The sequence below is a fragment of the Xyrauchen texanus genome, chromosome 34 (genome assembly GCF_025860055.1).
Source record: "Xyrauchen texanus isolate HMW12.3.18 chromosome 34, RBS_HiC_50CHRs, whole genome shotgun sequence".
Taxonomy (NCBI): domain Eukaryota; kingdom Metazoa; phylum Chordata; class Actinopteri; order Cypriniformes; family Catostomidae; genus Xyrauchen; species Xyrauchen texanus.
This window is the reverse complement of record NC_068309.1, coordinates 16,966,488-16,987,702: the sequence shown is the minus strand read 5'-3', so window position 1 is coordinate 16,987,702 and position 21,215 is coordinate 16,966,488. Positions and strand designations below refer to the sequence as shown.

Below are 21,215 nucleotides of genomic sequence, written 5' to 3'. Positions count from 1 at the left end.
ACCAAAGGGTGTATAGAGTATTAATGGTGAGTAGAATTCAAATCATAGCACATCTAAATTCTGGGTCTTTAAGAACTATATTGAACATAACAATTAGGAAGTAGTCCTTGGTCCAAATCCAAGAGTGGACAGTATACAAGCATTACCTTAGTCTGAAGTGAGTCAAACACTTGAGAATTGAAATGGTAAAGATAAACATCAGTGTGTGTGTGTGTGTGTGTGTGTGTGTGTGTGTGTGTGTGTGTGTGTGTGTGTATGTGTTTGTACTCTAAAAAAATGCTGGGCACTTTATTAACTGTCACAAATAAATATGTGATGCTCCGTATGAAGCGGTTAACCTCACCTAATGCGCTGATGTAGGCAGAGATAGCTAGCTAATGCTAACCTCCCCTAATGTGCTGATGTAGTCAGAAATAGCAAGCTAATACTAATTAAATTGTAGTGCCATTACAGTATATTGATGGCTAATACTGACTATCTTACACATCAACCCAATATTAATAGTGCTAGCTAATTTACAGGTTACATTATTCACCTTATGAGCCAGATAAACTAGCTCACAGCCATCTTGAAAATGTTGCCTTTGAACTTCCGGTCTAGCATTTTCTATATAGATAACCATAGTGGTTATCCCATAGTGGGATAGCCATTCTTTATCTTCATTGCGAAAACCCTTTCAGGTGTGGCTATCCAGGTGTTGTACTACTGCTTCAGGCAACCTCCACCTTACTCCCCACTTTCTCCATGATTAATAGCAGTTGGTGCCAGGTTTATTGCTGTCATTTAATATTTCTATGTGTGATTTGATTTGATGGGAGTCACAAAACAGATTTTTCTCTCCCTAGCCTATCACGTTGATGAACAAAAAAATAAATACATTTGGTACAGGGATGTAGCGAACACAGACCAAGGGAAAATAGAGGAGTAAAAGTACAGCACTCAATGTACTCAAACTAGTTAAGTACAATGCATGAAAAAAACTAATTACAGTGATGAAAGTATGTGTAATACATTACTTACACGTCAATGTTTCAATAATCCACAATGTGTTTTTGAGTCATGAATGTGCACAGGTTGTTGCTGAAGGCAAAAATATTCAGTGGAGGGTTGTGACATTTTTTTGTTGTTAGCCATCTAATTGTGTACAGTTTGGAAAGGCTATATGCTTATCAACTTTAAAAAGAGAGGAGAAAAATCTTCCCGTATATTTTGTCATACCATCATCCTTGAAAACCATGATATTAAATATAGGTTCACCTGCACAGAGGATAAACAAGGTGCTGAGCATTGCTAGTTCCCTTCCGAGGGAACTCGCACTGCGTCGTTGAAAACGACTCTTTGGGGAACGCTCCTTAGCGTGCGCCTCTGAATTATGAATGAAACTATTCCAATCTTGATTGGTGTTGCGTCATGACGTAACATGTGACGGCATAACCGGATGCATAAAAGTGACGCCGGTACACATACACATTAGCTTTCGCTCTTCAGCAAGCGCTCTATGTTGAAATTGTTTGTCTTATTTGGTGTGTGAACTGTTTGGGAGCACAGCACGCACAGGCAGCTCTCGAGGGATCTGCCTGTGAAAGTTGTGAAGCACTACCCATGAGAGTGCTGCGCTCCCGGTTGGCGTGCTTCGATGAGCACGGTCAGGCTCGCGTTCCCCACGGTTTTGGTCCCGCGTCTGTTGAGGCAGCGCGGCGATTGAAATCGCGGGGTTCGCAGCGGGATTTTGCAGATGAGAATGAGACTGCTGCGGCACGTTCTCATTCTTCGTTTGAGGATCCCGAGCCTACTGTGAGTGGTGCAGAAGCCCGCGTCGCGGCTTCTTCTGCCCATGATCAGGTCCCCTTGCTTGAGCTCACTGCTTCCGAGGAAGTGGATATGCTCAGCATCGATGCGGACGACCGTGAGCCAAGCACGCCAGTTTTTGGCCAAGCTTATGAGGAGCTGATTGAGGTTGTGACGCGTGCCGTGGCCAGACTGAATATCAGCTGGCCACAAAATGAGCAGGGAACGCAAGTTGAAAGCAATTAGACTATTAGTTTCCTGCGGCACAGATCACAAACTCAGCGCCGGGGTTTGCCGTTTATCCCCGATCTCCACAAAGATATCTAAAACGAGATCGTGGGGTAAACCGCATTCGTCCCGTATCTCCAGCCCCAGTGTTTGATTACAGATGATGTTTTGGGGGCACGGTATATGGGCTAAAACCCGGCGCTGCCTAGTAAGCCCTGCAGAGATACATCTGCTTTAATAAGTAGGGCTTACATGGCCGCACACAATCGGTGTTGGTTTCCGCCGTCTCTGGCGCTCGGGCCACATCAATTTCCAGCGAGCGTACAGCGAGCGTTAGGTGTCAAAAATAATAATAAAAAAAAAAATAATAAAAAAATAAATAAAAACAACAAGCATCAATTGTGGTCATAAGAACCGTATCGACTAAATCCTGCGGTTTCCGCTTCAGGAAGTCGGGAACAGTGCTCGAAAAACACCGAGACCAGCCTCGAGAGGCTGGTTCCCTTAGTTGAAGCTTCAGGAAAGAGGTCCTACCGAGGTGGTAGAACCTGGGAGGGCTGTCCCCGCTGCAGAGCAACCGAGGTTGCTCTGCAGCGGAGTCCTCAGGAAATCGGTGTCGGTTCCGCCGTCTCTGGCGCTTGGGCCACATCAGTTTCCAGCGAGCGCACACCGTGCCGTTAGTGTCAAAAAAAAAAAAACAAGCATCAGTGGTGGTCACAGAAACCGTGTCGACTAAATCCTGCGGTCTTTCGCTTCAGGAAGTCGAGAACAGTGCTTGAAAAACACCGAGACCAGCCTCGAGAGGCTGGTTCCCTTAGTTGAAGCTTCAGGAAAGAGGTCCTACCGAGGTGGTAGAACCTGGGAGGGCTGTCCCCTCGCTGCAGAGCAACCGAGGTTGCTCTGCAGCAGAGTCCTCAGGAAATCGGTGTCGGTTCCGCCGTCTCTGACGCTCGGGCCACATCAATTTCCAGCGAGCGCACACCGTGCCGTTCAGTGTCAAAAAAAAAAAAGCATCAGTGGTGGTCACAGAAACCGTATCGACTAAATCCTGCCGGTCTTTCGCTTCAGGAAGTCGAGAACAGTGCTTGAAAAACACCGAGACCAGCCTCGAGAGGCTGGTTCCCTTAGTTGAAGCTCGGGATAGAGGTCCTACCGAGGTGGTAGAACCTCGGAGGGCAACCGAGGTTGCTCTCGCAGCGGAGTCCTCAGGAAATCGGGTGTCGGTTCCGCCGTCTCTGACGCTCGGGCCACATCAATTTCAAAAATAAAAAACACATCAATTGTGGTCACAAGGACTGTATCGACTAAATCCTGCCGGTATCTCGCGTCAGGAAGTCGAGAACAGTGCTTCGAAAAACACCGAGACCAGCCTCGAGAGGCTGGTTCCGTAATAGATTTTGTAGAGGCATGGAATCATCTTCCCAACATATCTGCATGGGTCCTGCATATAATAAAATCAGGGTACAAACTGCAGTTAGGGCACCGCCCCCAAATTCTCTGGGGTGGTGCAGACTACAGTGGTTCGGAGCAGGCTCAGGTGATGGAACAAGAAGTGCAATCTCTGCTGCTGAAGGAGGCCATAGAATGTGTTCCTCATTCAGACAGGAGTCCGGTCTTTACAGCCGGTACTTTATAGTTCCAAAAAAAAAAAAAAAAAAAAAGGATGGGGGTTGAGGCCGATTTTAGATCTCAGAGTTTTGAACCGGCCTTTGAGGAGGTTCAGGTTCAAAATGCTTACCATTCCTGTCATCGTGAGTCAGATCAGATCCGAGGACTGGTTTGTCACGATAGATCTAAAAGACGCCTATTTTCATGTACCCATCCTTCCATGTCACAGGAGGTTCCTGAGGTTCAGCTTTGGGTGAAGCTTACCAATATCGGGTTCTTCCGTTCGGCCTAGCACTCTCTCCCGCACATTCACCAAATGTATGGATGCAGCTCCTGCTCCTCTGAGACTTCAGGGCATCCGCATACTGAATTTTATCGATGACTGGCTCATTCTGGCCCAGTCTCGAGAAATGGCGATTCGGCATCGAGATGTAGATCCTTGGCCATATTCGAAGTTTGGGGTTGAGACTCAACACAAAAGAGTGTGTTACAACCATCCCAGTGCACAACGTTTCTGGGTGTTGTGTGGGACTCTGTTACGATGCAGGCACGCATGTCTCCTGCGCGTGTCGAGTCCATTCTGGCGATGGTGTCGGGTTAAAACTAGGCCAGGCCATCACTGTAAAGCAGTTTCAAAGACTGCTGGGCCTCATGGCAGCGGCATCCAACTTGATACCTTTGGGCCTTCTACACATGAGGCCCCTCCAGTGGTGGCTGAAAGCCAAGGTGTTTTCCCCAAGGGGAATCCATTTCAGTATAATCAGAGTAGCGCGCAGATGCCTTCGTTCTCTGCTAATATGGAAGAAACCTTGGTTCCTGTCCCTAGGGCCAGTGTTGGGAGCGTCATGTGCGCGGAAAACCGTTTCGACAGGCGCCTCCCTCACTGGCTGAAGCGTGATCATGGGCGGCAGCTTTGCCAGGGGTCTGTGGCAGGACCATCATCATTCTTGGCACATAAACTGTCTAGAGATGTTGGCTGTGTTCAGGGCTCTGAGGAGCTTCCTTCCAGACATTAAAGGTTACCATGTCCTAATGCGTTAGGACAATACATCAGTTGTAGCTTATCTGAACCGACAAGGAGGACTCAGATCAGCCCTCTGTGCAGACTGACGCATCAGATAATTCTTTGGTCCCAAGGGAAAATACTGTCTATCAGAGCATGTATATTCGGGGGTTCAGAATCAGGGAGCAGACATCCTGTCGAGGCAGGGGCTGAGGCCGGGGAATGGAGACTTCATCCAGAGGTGGTGAAGTTGATATGGGACAAATTTGGACCATCAGAAGTGGATCTATTAGCGTCTCGAGGCGTCCCACTGTCCACTTTGGTTCTCCCTCTCACATCCAGCCCCACTGGGGTTGGGCCCATGGTACAGGCTTGGCGAGGCTTAGCCTGTGCGCATTTCCCCGATCAGCTCTGCTCCGGGAGTCCTGGAAAGGGTCCGCCAAGAGGGCATCAGTCTACTTCTGGTTGCCCCCATGTGGCCGGCCAGTATGGTTCTCAGACATAATTTCACTCCTGATAGCTCCGCCATGGCAGATTCCTCTGAGGAGGGATCTGTTGTCTCAGGCGGGGGGCACAGTCTTCCACCCTGCGTCCAGAGCTGTGGAAACTGTGGGTCTAGCCCCTGAGGGGTTCAGTACCTAAATGCTGGTCTATCAGCGGGGGTGGTTGAAACCATACTTAGCTCTAGGGCTCCGTCTACTAGGAGATTATATGGCCTCAAGTGGAATGTGTTCTCCACTTGGTGTAGAGAACATGAATTAGATCCAGTTAACTGCCCGGTGGCTTCAGTTCTGGAGTTTCTTCAAGATCGTTTCTCTGCTGGTCTCTCCCTTCCACACTTAAGGTGTGCGTGGCTGCCATTTGAGTTCCATGCACCACTGAGTGATGGGCCTCTGGGGAGGCACCAGCTGGTCATTCGTTTTCTCCGTGGTACATGGAGGATGAGACTGACAACCAGGTCCAGGGTTCCTGCCTGGGACCTGGCGGTGGTTCTCGAAGGGTTATCCCTGGCCCCCTTGAACCCCTTCAGTCGGCTTCAGCCCAAGGACCTGGCGTTCAAGATGGCTTTTCTCTTAGCTATTACCTCTCTAAAGAGGGTGGGTGATCTTCAAGCCCTGGCAGTGGCGCCAGCTTGCTTGGGTTGCCCCTGGCGGAGTTAAAGCCATTTTACACCGAGACCTGGCTATGTGCCTAAGGTGCCGTCTAACACGGCACGGTCTCTGATCCTGCAGGCTTTTTATCCTCCACCTCATGTGTCGGCAGAAGAAGAGGCTCCATTTGCTCTGCCCTGTCAGAGCTTTGAGTGTTTACCTCGAGAGGTCCTCTTCTTGGAGGAGGTCGGGACCAACTGTTAGTGTGTTTTGGGTCACCTAAGAAGGGGCTCCTGCCTCGAAACAAACCATTAGTAATTGGATTGTTCAGGCTATTATCTCGGCCTACAAGGTCGCAATTTGCCTTCACCTTTGGCCGTGAGGGCTCATTCAACTAGAGGCATAGCGTCCTCTAGGGCTCTCTTATCGGGAGTACCCCTCCAGGAGATCTGTGAGGCAGCGGTTGGGCTACCCGCACACTTTCATCAGGTTTTACAGTCTGCACCTCCCTAGTGCGCCTGGCGTGCGTGTGCTCTCGTCCTAGCTGAGTGCCTGAGTTCAGTTTCACCCTAGGGCAGGCCTTTTTTTAGGTGCGTGGCCTAGTGGGCATTCGTTCCCCAAAGAGTGGTTTTCAGCGGCGCAGTCGCGGATTCCCTCGGAAGGAGCGTCTCGGGTTATGACTATAACCCTTGTTCCCTGAAGGAGCGAGACACTCGTCGTCCTGCCACGCCCCTCAAGGCCTGAGGCGGCTTGCTTCATCGCTAGGCTAATGTGTATGTGTACGGCGTCACTTTTATGCATCGGTTATGCCGTCACATGTTACGTCATGGCGCTAACACCAATCAAGATTGGAATAGTTTCATTCATAATTCAGAGGCGCACGCTAAGGAGCGTTCCCCAAAGAGTCGTTTTCAACGACGCAGTGTCTCGTTCCCTTCTCAGGGAACAAGGGTTATAGTCATAACCCGAGACGTTTTGTGCAATGAATTATTGGCATAAAACCATTGAAATTCCAGAGAGATTTAGAAACCAATAATAAACCAATTAATACATTGCAAAGTTTGATTATTAAAGACATTTTGGTAATGTACTGTGTTAGGTTGCAACTTAATGTTCAATATAAAGTCTGTGCCCTGAACAAAAAACAGTTGAGGACCACTGTCCTAGAACATTTATATTAAGTATACTTAATTATACTTTTCCAGTGTTGAGTGGTCCTATTCAGTTGGGCCTATATCAGATTGTACAAAATGTATTAATTCATTCAAGATGTTTTTAAAAAATTTTTTATTATTATTCTGTTGACTGAATCAGAGATGGTTAGAGCTAATTATGGAACGGACAAAACTGTCTGACCGTCTGATTCAAAGTGCCGTCATTCAAATGATAAATGGTGCTGCTGCTCAAGTGATCAACCCACTTTATTATAAATTAAGAAATTAAAGTCAGCTCAGCTTAATGTAGGGACATTTGTGATATTTATACCTTTTCTTGTTTGGAAATAAAAACAAAGCTATATATTTGACTTCACATAAAGGATATTAGTGCTTCTGCAAGAACCAGGGTTTGAATCCAGACCATGTTGTTTCTTCTAAACATATTTGTCATGTGGATTCTTCCGTAATGAACAGCATTATATTGTTGTTATGTTTATGCGATTGGAAGACGCTCTGTAGATTCAGCATATTGGGTATTATGCATGAAGAGTACCTGTTGTTTATGCCAAGGATATATTAGAAATACTGTATAGACCCTTGATTTGTTGTGTTTTTCTGTTCAACTTTGGTGTTGCGCTCAGAATATTGCCATTTTTAGACTTTGCCCAGGTTTCATTGCTTGGCCTTTTGTAATATATTAAATATTTCAGTGTGTTCCACTGAAATGCATTATATAAGATTTCTGGGCTGGGATTTCCAACCAGGCAGCACACATTTCCAATATGTCACTCAAATTATGTGGGTTTATGTATATACAGAAAAATGGAACAATCTAGGTCAAGGAATTTGTTCAGCTCTCTGTGTCTTCATATGTTTTGAGTCAGCGTGGTCCCTGCATGTATAGATGCAACACTTGTAGGCTTTTTTGAATGTTGAAAATGATGTCATTGCTCTCCTAGAAACTGCTTAGAAACCAGTGTTGGAGAGCGCCCAGAGCTGGAATCCCTTTAATGTGATTGGGGTTCTCAATTCACTCTTTCCTCATTTAAAAAAAATTAAAAAGTGTGACGTTGCCATGTAATTTTCCCTCTAATATTCTAATACTCTAATATTCTAAAGGTCAGGAGCAATGAATCCGCAAATGTTGAAACCATTTAAGTGTTGAGTGTTTCTATTTAAAAAGCTCCAGTTTGTGTGCACACTCACACATGAAATTTTCTTTTAGATATCTGTTTTTTAACCACTTAAATGTGCAGTCAGTAATATTTTCCTCATTAAGAAAGCTCTAACCCTAAAAAAAAACCTGTTAAAAATCATTAGATGAGTACTTTAGGCACATCATTAGTTTAATGAATGCTGTTTTATTGGGGCTGGGCTGAGACTCATTTTATCTCTGTAACCCACTGTTCTCAGTCACTTTTGTTCACAGAATAAATGAATCATGGCTCACTGTGAATAACGCATTTCTGCAATGACATAGGTTAGCGAAAACTACTGCTTTTGCATGATACTGCATCTACAACATTAGGTGGCAGTATAACAACGAGTCTAATTCATTTTCGGTTGAAAATGCATTGATTTTGCTACTTTATACCTCTCATCCACACTGAAACAGTGTTGTGCTGTACAGTAAACTGAGGCCACATCCACAAAAATTATTTTTTTAATCCCCTTTTCTCCCCAATTTTGGAATGCCCAATTCCCACTACTTACTAGGTCCTCGTGGTTACTCACCTCAATCACAAATCTAAGTCGCCTCCGCTTCTGAGATGTCAATCCACACATCTTATCATGTGGCTCGCTGTGCATGACACTGCAGAGACTCACAGCCTGTGGAGACTCATGCTACTCTCCGCGATCCACCCACAACTTACCAGGCACCCCATTGAGAGTGAGAACAATATAATCGTGACCACGAGGAGGTTATCCCATGTGACTCTACCCTCCCTAGTCAGCATCAATACTCAATGATCTACCCTGGCCCCCATACTAATCCATTTTAGTTTGAAACCTCCATTTTCAGTTTTCTAAAATCATCATGTTCCAAATTATGTAGTAATGGAGAGCGCTAAACGCTGCATTTTCGGTGGAGGAAAACAGCATTCTAGTATGGATGAGAGGCGTAAACATGTATTTGTAACTCAAATGTATTTGTGTGAAGTGGTCTACATTTTTTTTTAAATGCTCTCTAGTACCAAATACTTTGGAAAATGATGACGTTAGGTAATGAAAAACTACATTTTCAACCAAAAACGTGTGGATGTGACTTAAAGGAATATTCCTGGTTCAATACACATTAAGTTTAGTTGACAGCATTTGTGGCATTATGTTGATTAGGATACCATGAACATTTATTTAGACTTGTCCATCATTTAAAAAAAAATGGTAAGGCATATTTTGCACTACATTGGGGTTAATGGGGCCAATGTAAAGTTATATCCAATTTTACATTTTGTTGCCATGGCAACATAAATCTTTAACCCTTAAAATGACCATAAAAACTATTTAAACATCTTTACAGCTCAAATATTACCCTAGTTTTGACAGAAGATTTAATGTTAGTGCATTTACAAAATCATAATCTTCACATTTCTGCCATTAAACTCTCTAAAAATTGCCCCCATTCCAAGTCCCTCACTGTAACCTCGATTTTTTGAAAAGGCTATAGATTGAGCTTAATTTATATTGAACTGGAATATTCCTTTAAGTCTAAAGGCCATCCCAACACTAATATGGTTTTGTTTGAAATCACATTGGTTTTGTTATTTTCACACCTCTCATCCACACTGCACTGCGTTGTCCTCTACCTAAAACGAAGCGTCTGGATTTGGACTAAGGCCACGTTATCCATTTTTGTGTGAAAACACTATTTTGCTATGTTTGCTCCTCTTATGCACACTGGAATGCTGTTTTACTTCTCTGAAAAGGAACAAGAAGTTTCGATAATGCTCTACATAAATGCATACTTTGGAAAAATATAACATTAGGAAACTGGAAACAGAAGTTGTTAATTAATGTGGTTGGGGCCTAAGAAGACTGTCATATCAGCCAGCGCAACATAAAAAATTACTCACTTCACCTTTTATAGGACACATTTCTCAAGCCTATTTGTGTTACTGCACCCTCAAAATTGTAGTTTCAGTGATTTTCTGTATGATTGGTTATTCTGTGGGGTTTGTCTTTCGCCTAGATGCTGGTGTGTGTTCATGTCTTCGTGTAGCTATGTGTGTTTCTGTGTGTGTATTAACATGCTCTGTCTCTGTGTGGTATTGGTGTCTTCTAGGCTCATGTGGTTCAGCGCTGGCTTGTGCATCAGGACAGTAGTTTGAGTGCAGAGGGTATGCCGGAGACTCAAGGTGGAAAATGGCACTTTGATGGAAGAGTAAATATCTTAGTTCTCCTTGCTGTATTGCCACTCAACACTTTACGTCTCTAATTGTTGGCAAATTATGTGTGTGTTGGTGTGGCTTCCTAATCATTTCTGTTTGTGCAACTGGTTGCAAGCTGGTTGATGTGTAGCTTGTGTTTTGAATGTTGTGATGTGGCTATTAACTTCAGTCAGCTCGGCTGGTGTTCCTATAGTGTTTCTTTACCTTACTCTAAATCGAAATGGCTCTTATTGTGTTCTATGTCACTCTGTCCATATTCCTTATACGGGACTGTGTGTGTTTAAGTGCGTGTAATGTTAGTTGCTTAATGTGTATTTTTGTCTCGGTCAGGGATTTTCCCCCTTCTGTGGGCTCTAATAGCTAATATCTATCAAATTCTTTCTGCATTATTTAAAACTCTATTTTCAAGCAACTATCAGCAGATCTTGGATAGAGATTAAACAGATGTGAACTTAAGTCAACATACACAAATACTATCACACAAATACTCATGCACACATACAGTATACAAAATGCGAAAAGCAGCTAGATGTACAAATATTAGGTTCTTTCATCATGTTATAATGCATAATATTTAATCACCTTTCATGTTATTCCATCTAATAAACTGAAGTACATTGCTTTAAAAAAAATGCATTTAAAATGACAGTGAAATGGTCACACAGGTCATAGAAATTACAGTCTGAATCCCAAATTAGGTACAAATATTTAAGAAATCACAGCTGTTTAAACACAATTTACCATTTTCACTAGTTATTTTTCACTAGTAATCGTCTACATGTGTCAGGCTTGAATAAAGCTGTGTCATTTAATGCTGGTGACAGTTTGTTGCCAAGTTCATAATAAGATAAACCAGCGTGTCCATTGCAGAATACTTCAGAGTCAAGTCAGAATTATGTTGAGGTGGTGATTTATTTTTCAGAAAGGTTACTGGCTCAAAACATCAGAGTTGTTCAAGAAATAACAAAGAAGGAGTGTCAAGGACAACTTGGCCTAAGGACAAGGACTTTAGTACCATCGAACATTGTTTACATATTTCAGATCATGCCTATATCTGTAAAAAATAAAGGCTTAAATCTGTATTTGAGTGAAGGGAGAAAACATCTTGACTCAGACGGTGATGAGCGTCGATCTGTATTGGTATGGACAGTTTTGGGGGAAATCACTATGTTTGGCCTCTGGATAATAAATGTCAATATTCAGAGTTTTTTTTTATGAAAACTGATTGCTAATAAATGGTTATAAACCACATGAGCTGGTGTGCTGGTCGAAGATGGTCTAGTTGGTCTCCCAGCCTGGCCAGTTGACAAGTGCCCAAAACCCCTCAAATGTTTTAGCAAAATAGATTTGAGTTAAAAAATATATTGAAATAAATGTGATTCCATTAAAAATATGATGCTGTGACACAGTTCCATTAAGGTCTGGTACACACTCACACAATTACTGCACAGTCATAATGACAGATGCATTTTGCCATGCTGTCACCAGAAGATGCAACAAATTATGCTTCAAAATGACTTCTTCCTCGCTACTCAATATCATCCACATCTTCCATTCAAGAGGAGACCAGCTTGTCATTCACCCCCTGCAACTTCCCATAGAACAATAAGGCTGATGAGAGTGGAGATATTCTGAAATGTATATAGACTGTAGTATCTGACAAATCAATTCAAGGACTCAATATAACTGTGAAAACATCAAAGCAAATTAGATTTATGATCACACTGAAAGCCACAAAATATCAGTCATGGATTTTTATAGAGGGCAGCAAAATGATCAATTCTGTGTAGTGAGGCGGAAGCACAAAATTAACAGGGCATTCTGAAATATTGCAATGTATTTGGGAAACTGAAATCTCTCTTTAGCCATGCCCCCTTTCCAAAAACCTGCACTTCAAAGATGCCAAATGAGCTTTATTGAGATATTGAGCTGAAATGGTTGTCAAAAACAACAGCAGCAAAATAGAGCCCTCAAGGGACAACTGTTTTGAGTAACATGGCATAATAACTGGAATTAAGCCTCAATAATTCTCTGCAAATACAATACTATAAGAATGCGCAAAAGGTTTGACAGGCATGAAGCGACAGATCTCGTGGCACACGGACACATTTTTGTTTGCTGTTTACAGAGTCTAGAGCTGTTACAGAGACCAGTGAGATATCTCACGACACTTGTTTCATTTATATCTTTCAGGGAGTAGGACTTTTTTTGCATACATTTCCATGAAAATAATCGCTTACAGCACCTTTATGTCGCCATACTTTTAATAAACACACATAAATAAATTCAGGCACACAAGATTATGGGTGTTGCCTTCAACGACATTACTCCTTCATTGGGCATGCTCATTAGCAGATATAACGGTAAGAAGTTAATTATGCTTTGCCTAATAAGGTTCCTACACCTCTTTTGAGACATGCATTTTCAGGACCTTTCCATGATTATAGGGTTAGTTGTAGTAAATGTTTATAACTACTGGATTACATCCTTAAAAATAAGAGTTGAAATTACAATCTTAAATCGGCTGATATTTACTGATTTGGGAGGCCTGGCTGTAATAGACTTACAACAGTAAAATTATTATACTTATATGCTTATATGCTGTTGGTCCTCCGCGTGCCAGCAAAACAGTGCCGACCAGCTGAGACATTTACTCAACAAGACGCCTGAAGGTGTCCTGTTGATCAGACTTGTTGGTCCAGCTCATCCCACTGATGCTCAATCAGACTGAGATCTGGGGAATTTGGAGGCCAGGGTAAAACCTTGAACTTATCATTATGTTCCTCAAACAATGTGTGCAGTGTGGCAGGGCACATTATCCTGCTGAAAGAAGCCACTGACATCAGGGAATACTATTGCGATGAACGGGTGTACCTGGTCTGCAATGATGTTTAGGTAGGTGACACCTGTCAAATTGACATCTGCATGAATGGCCGGACCCAGGGTTTCCCAGCAGAAAATTGCCCAGAGCATCACACTTCCTCCACTGTCTTGTCATCTTCCCACAGTGCATGCTGGTGCCATCACTTCCCCAGGTTAACGGTGCACACGTACACGGCCGTCCACGTGATGTAAAAGAAAACGGGACTCATCGGACCAGGCGACCATCTTCCACTGCTCCAAGGTCCAATTCAGATGCTCGCCTGCCAATCATGGGCACCCTGACCAATCTGCGGCTACACAGCCCCATATGCAGCAAGGTGGAATGCATTGTTTGTTGTGACACAGTCCTTCTGTAAACATCATACAAATATTCTGTGAGTTGTGTCACAGAAGACCTTTTGTCTGTTTGGACCAGATGGGATAGCCTTCATTGCCATCGCGTATTGATGAGACTTGGGCACCCATCACCCTGTTGCCGGTTTGTGGTTTGACCCTCCTTGGTCCACTGTTGGTAGGAACTCACCACTGCTGATTGGGAGCACCCCACAAGCCTTGCCGTTTCAGAGATGCTCTGGCCATAACAATTTGGCCCTTGTCAAAGTCGCTCAGGTCTTTTAATCCTGCCTATTTCTCCTGCATTCAACATGTTGACTACAAGATCTGATTGTTCACTTACCATCTAATCTACCCAGACCTTGACATGTGGCCTTGTTAGGAGGTGATCAGCATTATTTACTACACTTGTGAGTGGTCATTAAGTTTTGGCTCATCAGTGTACAGAAGTACACAATGTTGCCAGAGCAAATCTTTTTTATTTATTACCAAAAATACATGGTGAATACATGAATTTTGTGAATTATTCTGCCATGACTTTCTCAGGATTTAGCATCAGTGATCAAACTGAGCATGCTCAAAAGCCTGTAAGTTCTACCTTCAAGACCAAACTTGATATTTGTACGTGCTGACTGTTTAAATGTTCAAGTTGCTCTTACTTAAATGGCATAATACATTTACTTAAATCAATTGTTTTAAGTAATCTCAACTTTTTCTACATTAGATAGTTCAATCAACTTTTGAAATAGATTTTATCTGACAAAATTTTACTTTTTTACAGTTACGCAAAAATGATGAAAAAAATATTAAAAATATGATTTTTTTGTTTGTCTTGTTAAGCACTTTTTTATGTCCTAAATCATATTTAAAAAAATTAAAGAAAGGTAGGTTTGACACAAATTCCATATTGAAATTCTGAGATTTAAGTAACTTAAACCTGGAAATAAACTACGTTTTCAGGATATTTAAAATAGTTAACAAAACAATTATTTTTTTTGAGAATGTTTTACTATTCTGCATGATTTCGAGGTCACTAATCAAATAAGAAAATTTGTGACATTGACCTTGGTAACTGCTTTTGAAACAGATTTCCTTGTTTCCATTGAAGTTCAAGATGATCTTTGCAACTTTATCAAATCATAATGGCTTAACACGGATCCTCCGGTTTTGCACAACCTTGTGTAGTCCAAACCAGCTTGAGTGCATGCTGTCATTAAAGCAAAACTTAAAAATGCATTTACTGTTATTAGGCCTTTAAGTCATTTGAAACAAGAAACTAATCTTCTCTGTGGAAATGCACTACACAGAGTAAATTCATAATGAGGGCTGTTAGTCAGATTGTATAATTGATGCTTTATAAAGTGCTAAATATTCAGACTTTTGCAGTGGGCACAATCTTTTTATTTTTTATTAAACAATGTAATTTCCTGTTCATTCATTGTTTTCTTTTCCCTTTATTCTTTCTTTCTCTGTCCCTATCCTTCTCTCTCTTACTTAGGCAGACACAACGACCAGTTTTCTTCGAGCTGCACGCTCAGGTAATCTGGAAAAGGCTCTGGACCACATCAAAAATGGAATAAACATCAACATAGCCAATCAGGTGAGACAAAAATACATCCTGCAATAGACCTTATTCAGAGTAGTGCCATATACAATTTTTGACAGGAATGAAAATGAGGCTATGAGTGTTAAACTTAAGTTGTACTGTTTTAATGGGTGCTGATTTAGACCAAAAAATATCTAGTTTTAGTTTGAAGTAGTGGTACTTTTTGGCTTATATTGACCCCACTCAAACTTACCTTTGTTAAAACGGATTTTAATTTGGCTCATGTTCATAAAGTTTGCATCCAAGGTAACTTTGAAGTCTATTAATAGCACTACCTAAATTCAGAAATTGTTATTTAGAGCTGTGAATTTATCATTTTATAGATTAGGTTTAACATCAGTGTATGCATGCATCTTTATTAACCCCTCAGTGCTCCTGTGGTCAGTACAGTACAGCACAGCTGTGTTTACAGTGTCAATACAGAAATGTGTTCTAATTAATCACACCAACATGTCTTCCCACTTTTGCACCCAGTTGCATCATCGAACTGTGTGCTGCTTAGAATAGCACACTCTGATTTTTGCAGAAGAGATGTGTTTGGTTCTCAGTGATGGGTTAGTAGTGAATGGACCTGAACAGCTGGCAGGCTGCCCACATTTAAAAGCTCTGAAAATGAATACGCACTCTGTGTGCCTGCAGCCTGAACACACACACACACACACACACACACACACACACACACACACACACACACACACACACACACACACACACCTATCATTATGAGGACTTTCCATAGACATAATGATTTTTATACTGTACAAACTATATATTCTATCCCCCAACCCCTAAACCTAACCCTCACAAAAAAAGTTCTGCATTTTCACATTTCCAATAAAACATAATTTAATATGTTTTTTTAAGCTATTTAAATTATGGGGACACTAGAAATGTCCTCATAAACCACATTTATAGCATAATACCCTTATATGCAACCTACACAAAATTTCGATGCCTCTTGCATCTTGGTGGTTTTAAAAGTTAACATGCTAGTTCACCCGAAAAGGGTTTACTCACCTGTTGTTCCAAATCCGTATGACTTTTTTTTTTAGTGGAACATGAATAGTTGATTTTTGAAGAATATTCTTGCCATTCTTTTCAATATTATGAAAGTGTATGAGGACTGGGGCTAACAAGCTCTTAAATGACTAAAAAAGCACCAATAAAGTTACATACAAGTTACAAAAGATGTCCAGATGACTTGTGATTTATATTCCAGGTAATTTTTAGCATATGATACCTTTGTGTGAATAACAGACCTTAATGGGATAGTTCACCCAAAAAAGAACATTCTCTCATTTTCTCATCCTCATACATCCCAGATGTCTTTCTTTCTTCTGCTGAACATAAACAATATTTTTTAGAAGAATCTTTCAGCTCTGCAGGTCCATATGATACAAGTGAATGGTGACCAACATTTTTAAGCTCCAAAATGCTCATAAAGGCAGCATAAAAGTAATCTTTAAGACTCCAGTGGTTAATCTATGACTTCAGAAGTGATATGATAAGTGCGGGTGAGAAACAGATCAATATTTAAGTCAGTTGTTACCATAAATTCTTCTCTTGATCAGCAGAGGTCAATATGCACGAAGAATGCAAATCACCAAATACAAAAGATGAAGAATGTTAAAGTGGAGATTGAAAGTACAAAAGGACTTAAATATTGTTCTTACCCACACCTATCTCATAAGTTTAATTTTAAACAACATAAGTGTTAATTATACAGTATTAAGAAGATAGCAACATATGTGCCGCAGTGATGTTCTCGAGGAATCGAGAATGGGTGGCGAGCGCTCCTAGTTGCTGCAAGTTTCAGAATCAGAATCAGAAAAAGCTTTATTGCCAAGTAAGTTTTTTACGAATACAACGAATTTGTTGTGGTGTTGTAGGTGTGTTCACACAGTCTCTAAATACGTATATGAACAAGAATAAAAATAAAGCAATATAAATATAATTATAAATATGTCCCCGCAGTATCAATTAAAAGTAAGTATAAAATAAAAGAGAGCAGAGTAGTGCAGTGAAATGTAGAGCCAGAGGTGGAGTGTGGAGAGTGTCAGGGTGGGTACCGGGCATTGTTGATAAGGCAAGTGGCGGATGGGAAGAAACTGTTCTTGTGGCGTGAGGTTTTTGTCCTGATGGACCTCAGCCTTCTGCTGGAGGGGAGTGATTCAAAGAGATTGTGGCCAGGGTGGGAGAGATCAGCCACAATCTTTCCAGCACGCTTCAGGGTCCTGGAGTCGTACAGGTCCTGGAGCGGCGGCAGATTGCAGCCAATCACCTTCTCTGCAGACCGGATGACACGCTGCAGTCTGCCCTTGTCCTTGGCAGTAGTAGCAGCATACCAGATAGTGATGGAGGAAGTGAGGATGGACTCGATGATGGCTGTGTAGAAGTGCACCATCATTGACTTTGGCAGGTTGAATTTCTTCAGCTGCCGCAGAAAGTACATCAGAGATGAGTCCGATGAGGGAGGTGTCGTCCGCAAACTTCAGAAGCTTGACGGACTGGTGACTGGAGGTGCAACTGTTAGTGTACAGGGAGAAGAGCAGAGGAGAAAGAACGCAGCCCTGGGGGGATCCAGTGCTAATGGACTGTGAGTCGGAGACGTGTTTCCCCAGCCTCACGTGCTGCTTCCTGTCAGACAGGAAGTCAGTGATCCACCTGCAGGTGGAGTCAGGCACACTTAGCTGGGAGAGCTTCTCCTGGAGCAGAGCCGGGATGATGGTGTTAAAGGCAGAGCTGAAATCAACAAACAGAATCCTGGCGTAGGTTCCTGCGGAGTCCAGGTGCTGGAGGATGTAGTGGAGTGCATCGTCTACAGACCTGTTGGCTCTGTATGCAAACTGCAGGGGGTCCAGGAGGGGGTCGGTGATGACTTTGAGGTGAGAAAGCACAAGGCGCTCAAAGGACTTAATCACCACAGAGGTCAGGGCGACGGGTCTGAAGTCGTTAAGTCCTGTGGTCCTTGACTTCTTGGGAACAGGGATGATAGTTGAAGACTTGAAGCAGGCTGGCACTTGACATGTTTTGCAGCTTGCGCACTTTTCCAGTCGAAATCCCATAGAAAAATGGCAAAAAATGTGTCCCCATTCAAGATATACATCCACTAAGGTGCAGATGCAATCTTTGTTAATTAAAATATAAAGTTGCATTTGGGCAGATTAGCACCCTAAGCATCTTATGCACGGAGCGAATTAGTTACCACTAGACCACCCAGTCAGACTCCTACTACTGGCGCTGATTGATGCTCTTCTAAACTGACTTACAATATCTCATGACCGACAGTAGCACACATAGAGATGAAGTTATCAAATGTATTATGTGAAATATTTATTTTAGAGCTTGAATTGATCATCAAGAATGACTATTCATCAAAAAAGACAATTTATAATAATCTTTTACTGGTGCTCATCTTTGCTGTGCGACTTCAAACACTGTGTATTATCTGTAGCATTGTAGAATCTCACGAGATTGACGAAAGAGGGATCCCTTCTAGACACTACCTCTGTAACATTGCTTTTAGTCAAAGTGAATTTGTTTGTTAACTAAATGCAAACATTCTTGTTAAGAGAACTACTAATTTCTTCTTCAGCCAACTATCAATTCATTTTATGTGAACATTCATTTTATCACCATTTCAATTATTTTACATGAAGATAACTTTGCATCTGAAGAGAGATACAGGATGTCTTGCAAGGCAAGGCAGTACATACAATTGTTTAAAATAGACACACAATAGACCTCAAACCTAACACCCAAATCTCACACAAATGTTTTAATTTTGGCAACATAAAACAACAAAAACAGCATAGATAAAGTCAATAAACAGCAAGAAAATAAGCCTATAACACTAACTGAATAATTAATTATGAATGATCCACATTGATGAGGAACTCACAAATCAGTAAAATTGTTTAACATGGAATTATTCATTCAGACAACTCTGTTAGGGTAGTTGGGACAACATTTGAGGAAATATTTTTGGTCTAACGTGTTTTATGTGTTTTGACGTAGTGGGCTAAAGCACATAACTGGTAATCAGAAGGTCGCTGGTTCAATCCCCACGGCCACCACCATTGTGTCCTTGAGCAAGGCACTTAACTCCAGGTTGCTCCGAGGGTATTGTCCCTGTAATAAGTGGACTGTAAGTTACTTTGGATAAAAGCATCTGCCAAATGCATAAATGTAAATGTAAAATGTTATGTAGATGAAAGTAATTCACATTTTGTAGTATCTGTGAATAAACCTCCATGAGCTGGAAAAAATGCACTGATATTTTTTACAGTGTACTGTATGAGTTTAGAAAGCTTGGAATACAGCGCAGTCACATAGATCACTTTTGTAATGATACTTTTAGGGTCTGTTCCAAAACGTAGAGAGCTGCCTTGCTATTTCTTGCCTACATAGGCAAATGTCTTCTATTGCAGTATCCTAACCGAAATGGTGCCCCATAAAAGACTGATTTTGAACACTCTTCATAGGTAGCAACCAGGGCCGTAGCAAGGTAAACTGGGCCCCCTGACTATACATTGCCCTGGGCCCCGTTCCTATTAAGTAATACAGTTTAGAATTTGTTGTGGGACCCCCTGGACATTTGGGCCTCTAGAATCGTTACCACCTTTCACCCCACTAGCTACGGTCCTGGTAGCAACTGTACGCATCATTCAAATAGCAGTCCTCAAACGCAGCGCAAAGGGGATTTGACTCGCAACTGCTTTCAATTCAAAAGCAGTGCCATTTTTGTTATTTTTGATGGGAATGACAACGAGGCTGTGAGGAATAGACAGATGGCTCTTCAATGGATTGTACAGTTATTTAATTTTTTTTAGTCGTTCTGCTGACAAAACATTGAAAAAATATCTTTCTAAGAAATTTAAGTGGATTTTTTTTATAAAACTCACGAGTTATGGAAAATTAAATGTGATCTAGGAGATTTTTGATAGCTTTATACAGTACATTCCATTTAAGAGATGGTAAGTCTATCTGTCACAGCCTCGTTGTTAATTCTGTCAAAAATCAAATGGCGCTAATGTGAATAAAGGCCTATACAGGTAATGCAAGAGGAATGATGCGTTTCTCTAATAAGCATAAATACACATAGTGCACACGCATTTAGGTTAAAATAGTCAGTTTTCTTCCATAAAAACTATATATTTTTAAAATCTTTTTATCGATACTTTTCAGTATTGAATGGCTTATAAGTATTTTAAAACCACAATTTATCTTGCTTTGTCCGCCATCTTGGATTTAGTTTTGCACCAAGCAGGGGTGTCTTTAGGATTTGAAAATATCAGGGGCTAGTATCAAACAATAAGCTATGGATGCATAGAAATAAAAACTATGTGCATTTCTAGCCTACTAGCCTATCATGATCAACCTATGAAGTAAAATAGTCTTCCCTCATTTTGTTGGGGGTTCCGGGGGCATACTCACCTGTGATAATGTTTTTAAAAGAACAGCACCAAAGCAAGTGATTTTAATGAGTTTGGGAGCAGTATTTCTACATTTTCTTGTGTAGCTTGAACGTAAATATGGGATATGCATCTCTAGACTTAAAAAATGTTCATGACCGCACTAACTGAAGTTTCTCACAGTGGCCTTTCCAAAAAATAAAAAAAAGTAGCTTGCTGTGGCATTACCATGGTATTTGATATAAACATATATACATGTACATATTATTTAAATGATACCCTAAGGTATCTGAAGTGTTTTAGTTCTCTGGCTTATTTTCCATCATCTAAGCATCTGTAACATTTTGAATTTACACAGATTATTTTACTTTAAGGTGCTTTATGAAATCAAACAAAATTTAAATAACTCCTTATTTCTATTAGATTAGTAATGAGACTAGAATAGTTTTCTGACTGTACCCACAAGTAGACCACTAAGGGACTGTGGTAGTGAATATTTTTTTTTCCTACTCCATAACATATATTGTTTTCCTATCAATAGTCTCTTAATGATTTTACTTATCTTTAGGAATATTTGAAGGCAAACAAGACCATTTAATTAAACATCATTCAAAAAGAACATACATTACACAGGAGGAAAACTTTGTCCATCATTTTTCCATACATCTTGTCACCCTGCTTGAAACCAGATTGAAAGCCCTATTATTTCCCTTAT

The 21,215-nt window shown here is 41.4% G+C and overlaps 1 protein-coding gene across 1 annotated transcript in view; it reads left to right on the top strand.

Moving 5' to 3' along the window:
• Positions 1-21,215, top strand: part of ank1b (ankyrin 1, erythrocytic b) — a 157,275-nt gene that overhangs the window by 54,429 nt on the left and 81,631 nt on the right. The window contains exon 2 of the mRNA XM_052103869.1: positions 14,979-15,080. Coding sequence (XP_051959829.1) covers positions 14,979-15,080 — 102 coding nt within the window. The remainder of the gene's footprint in view (positions 1-14,978; positions 15,081-21,215) is intronic.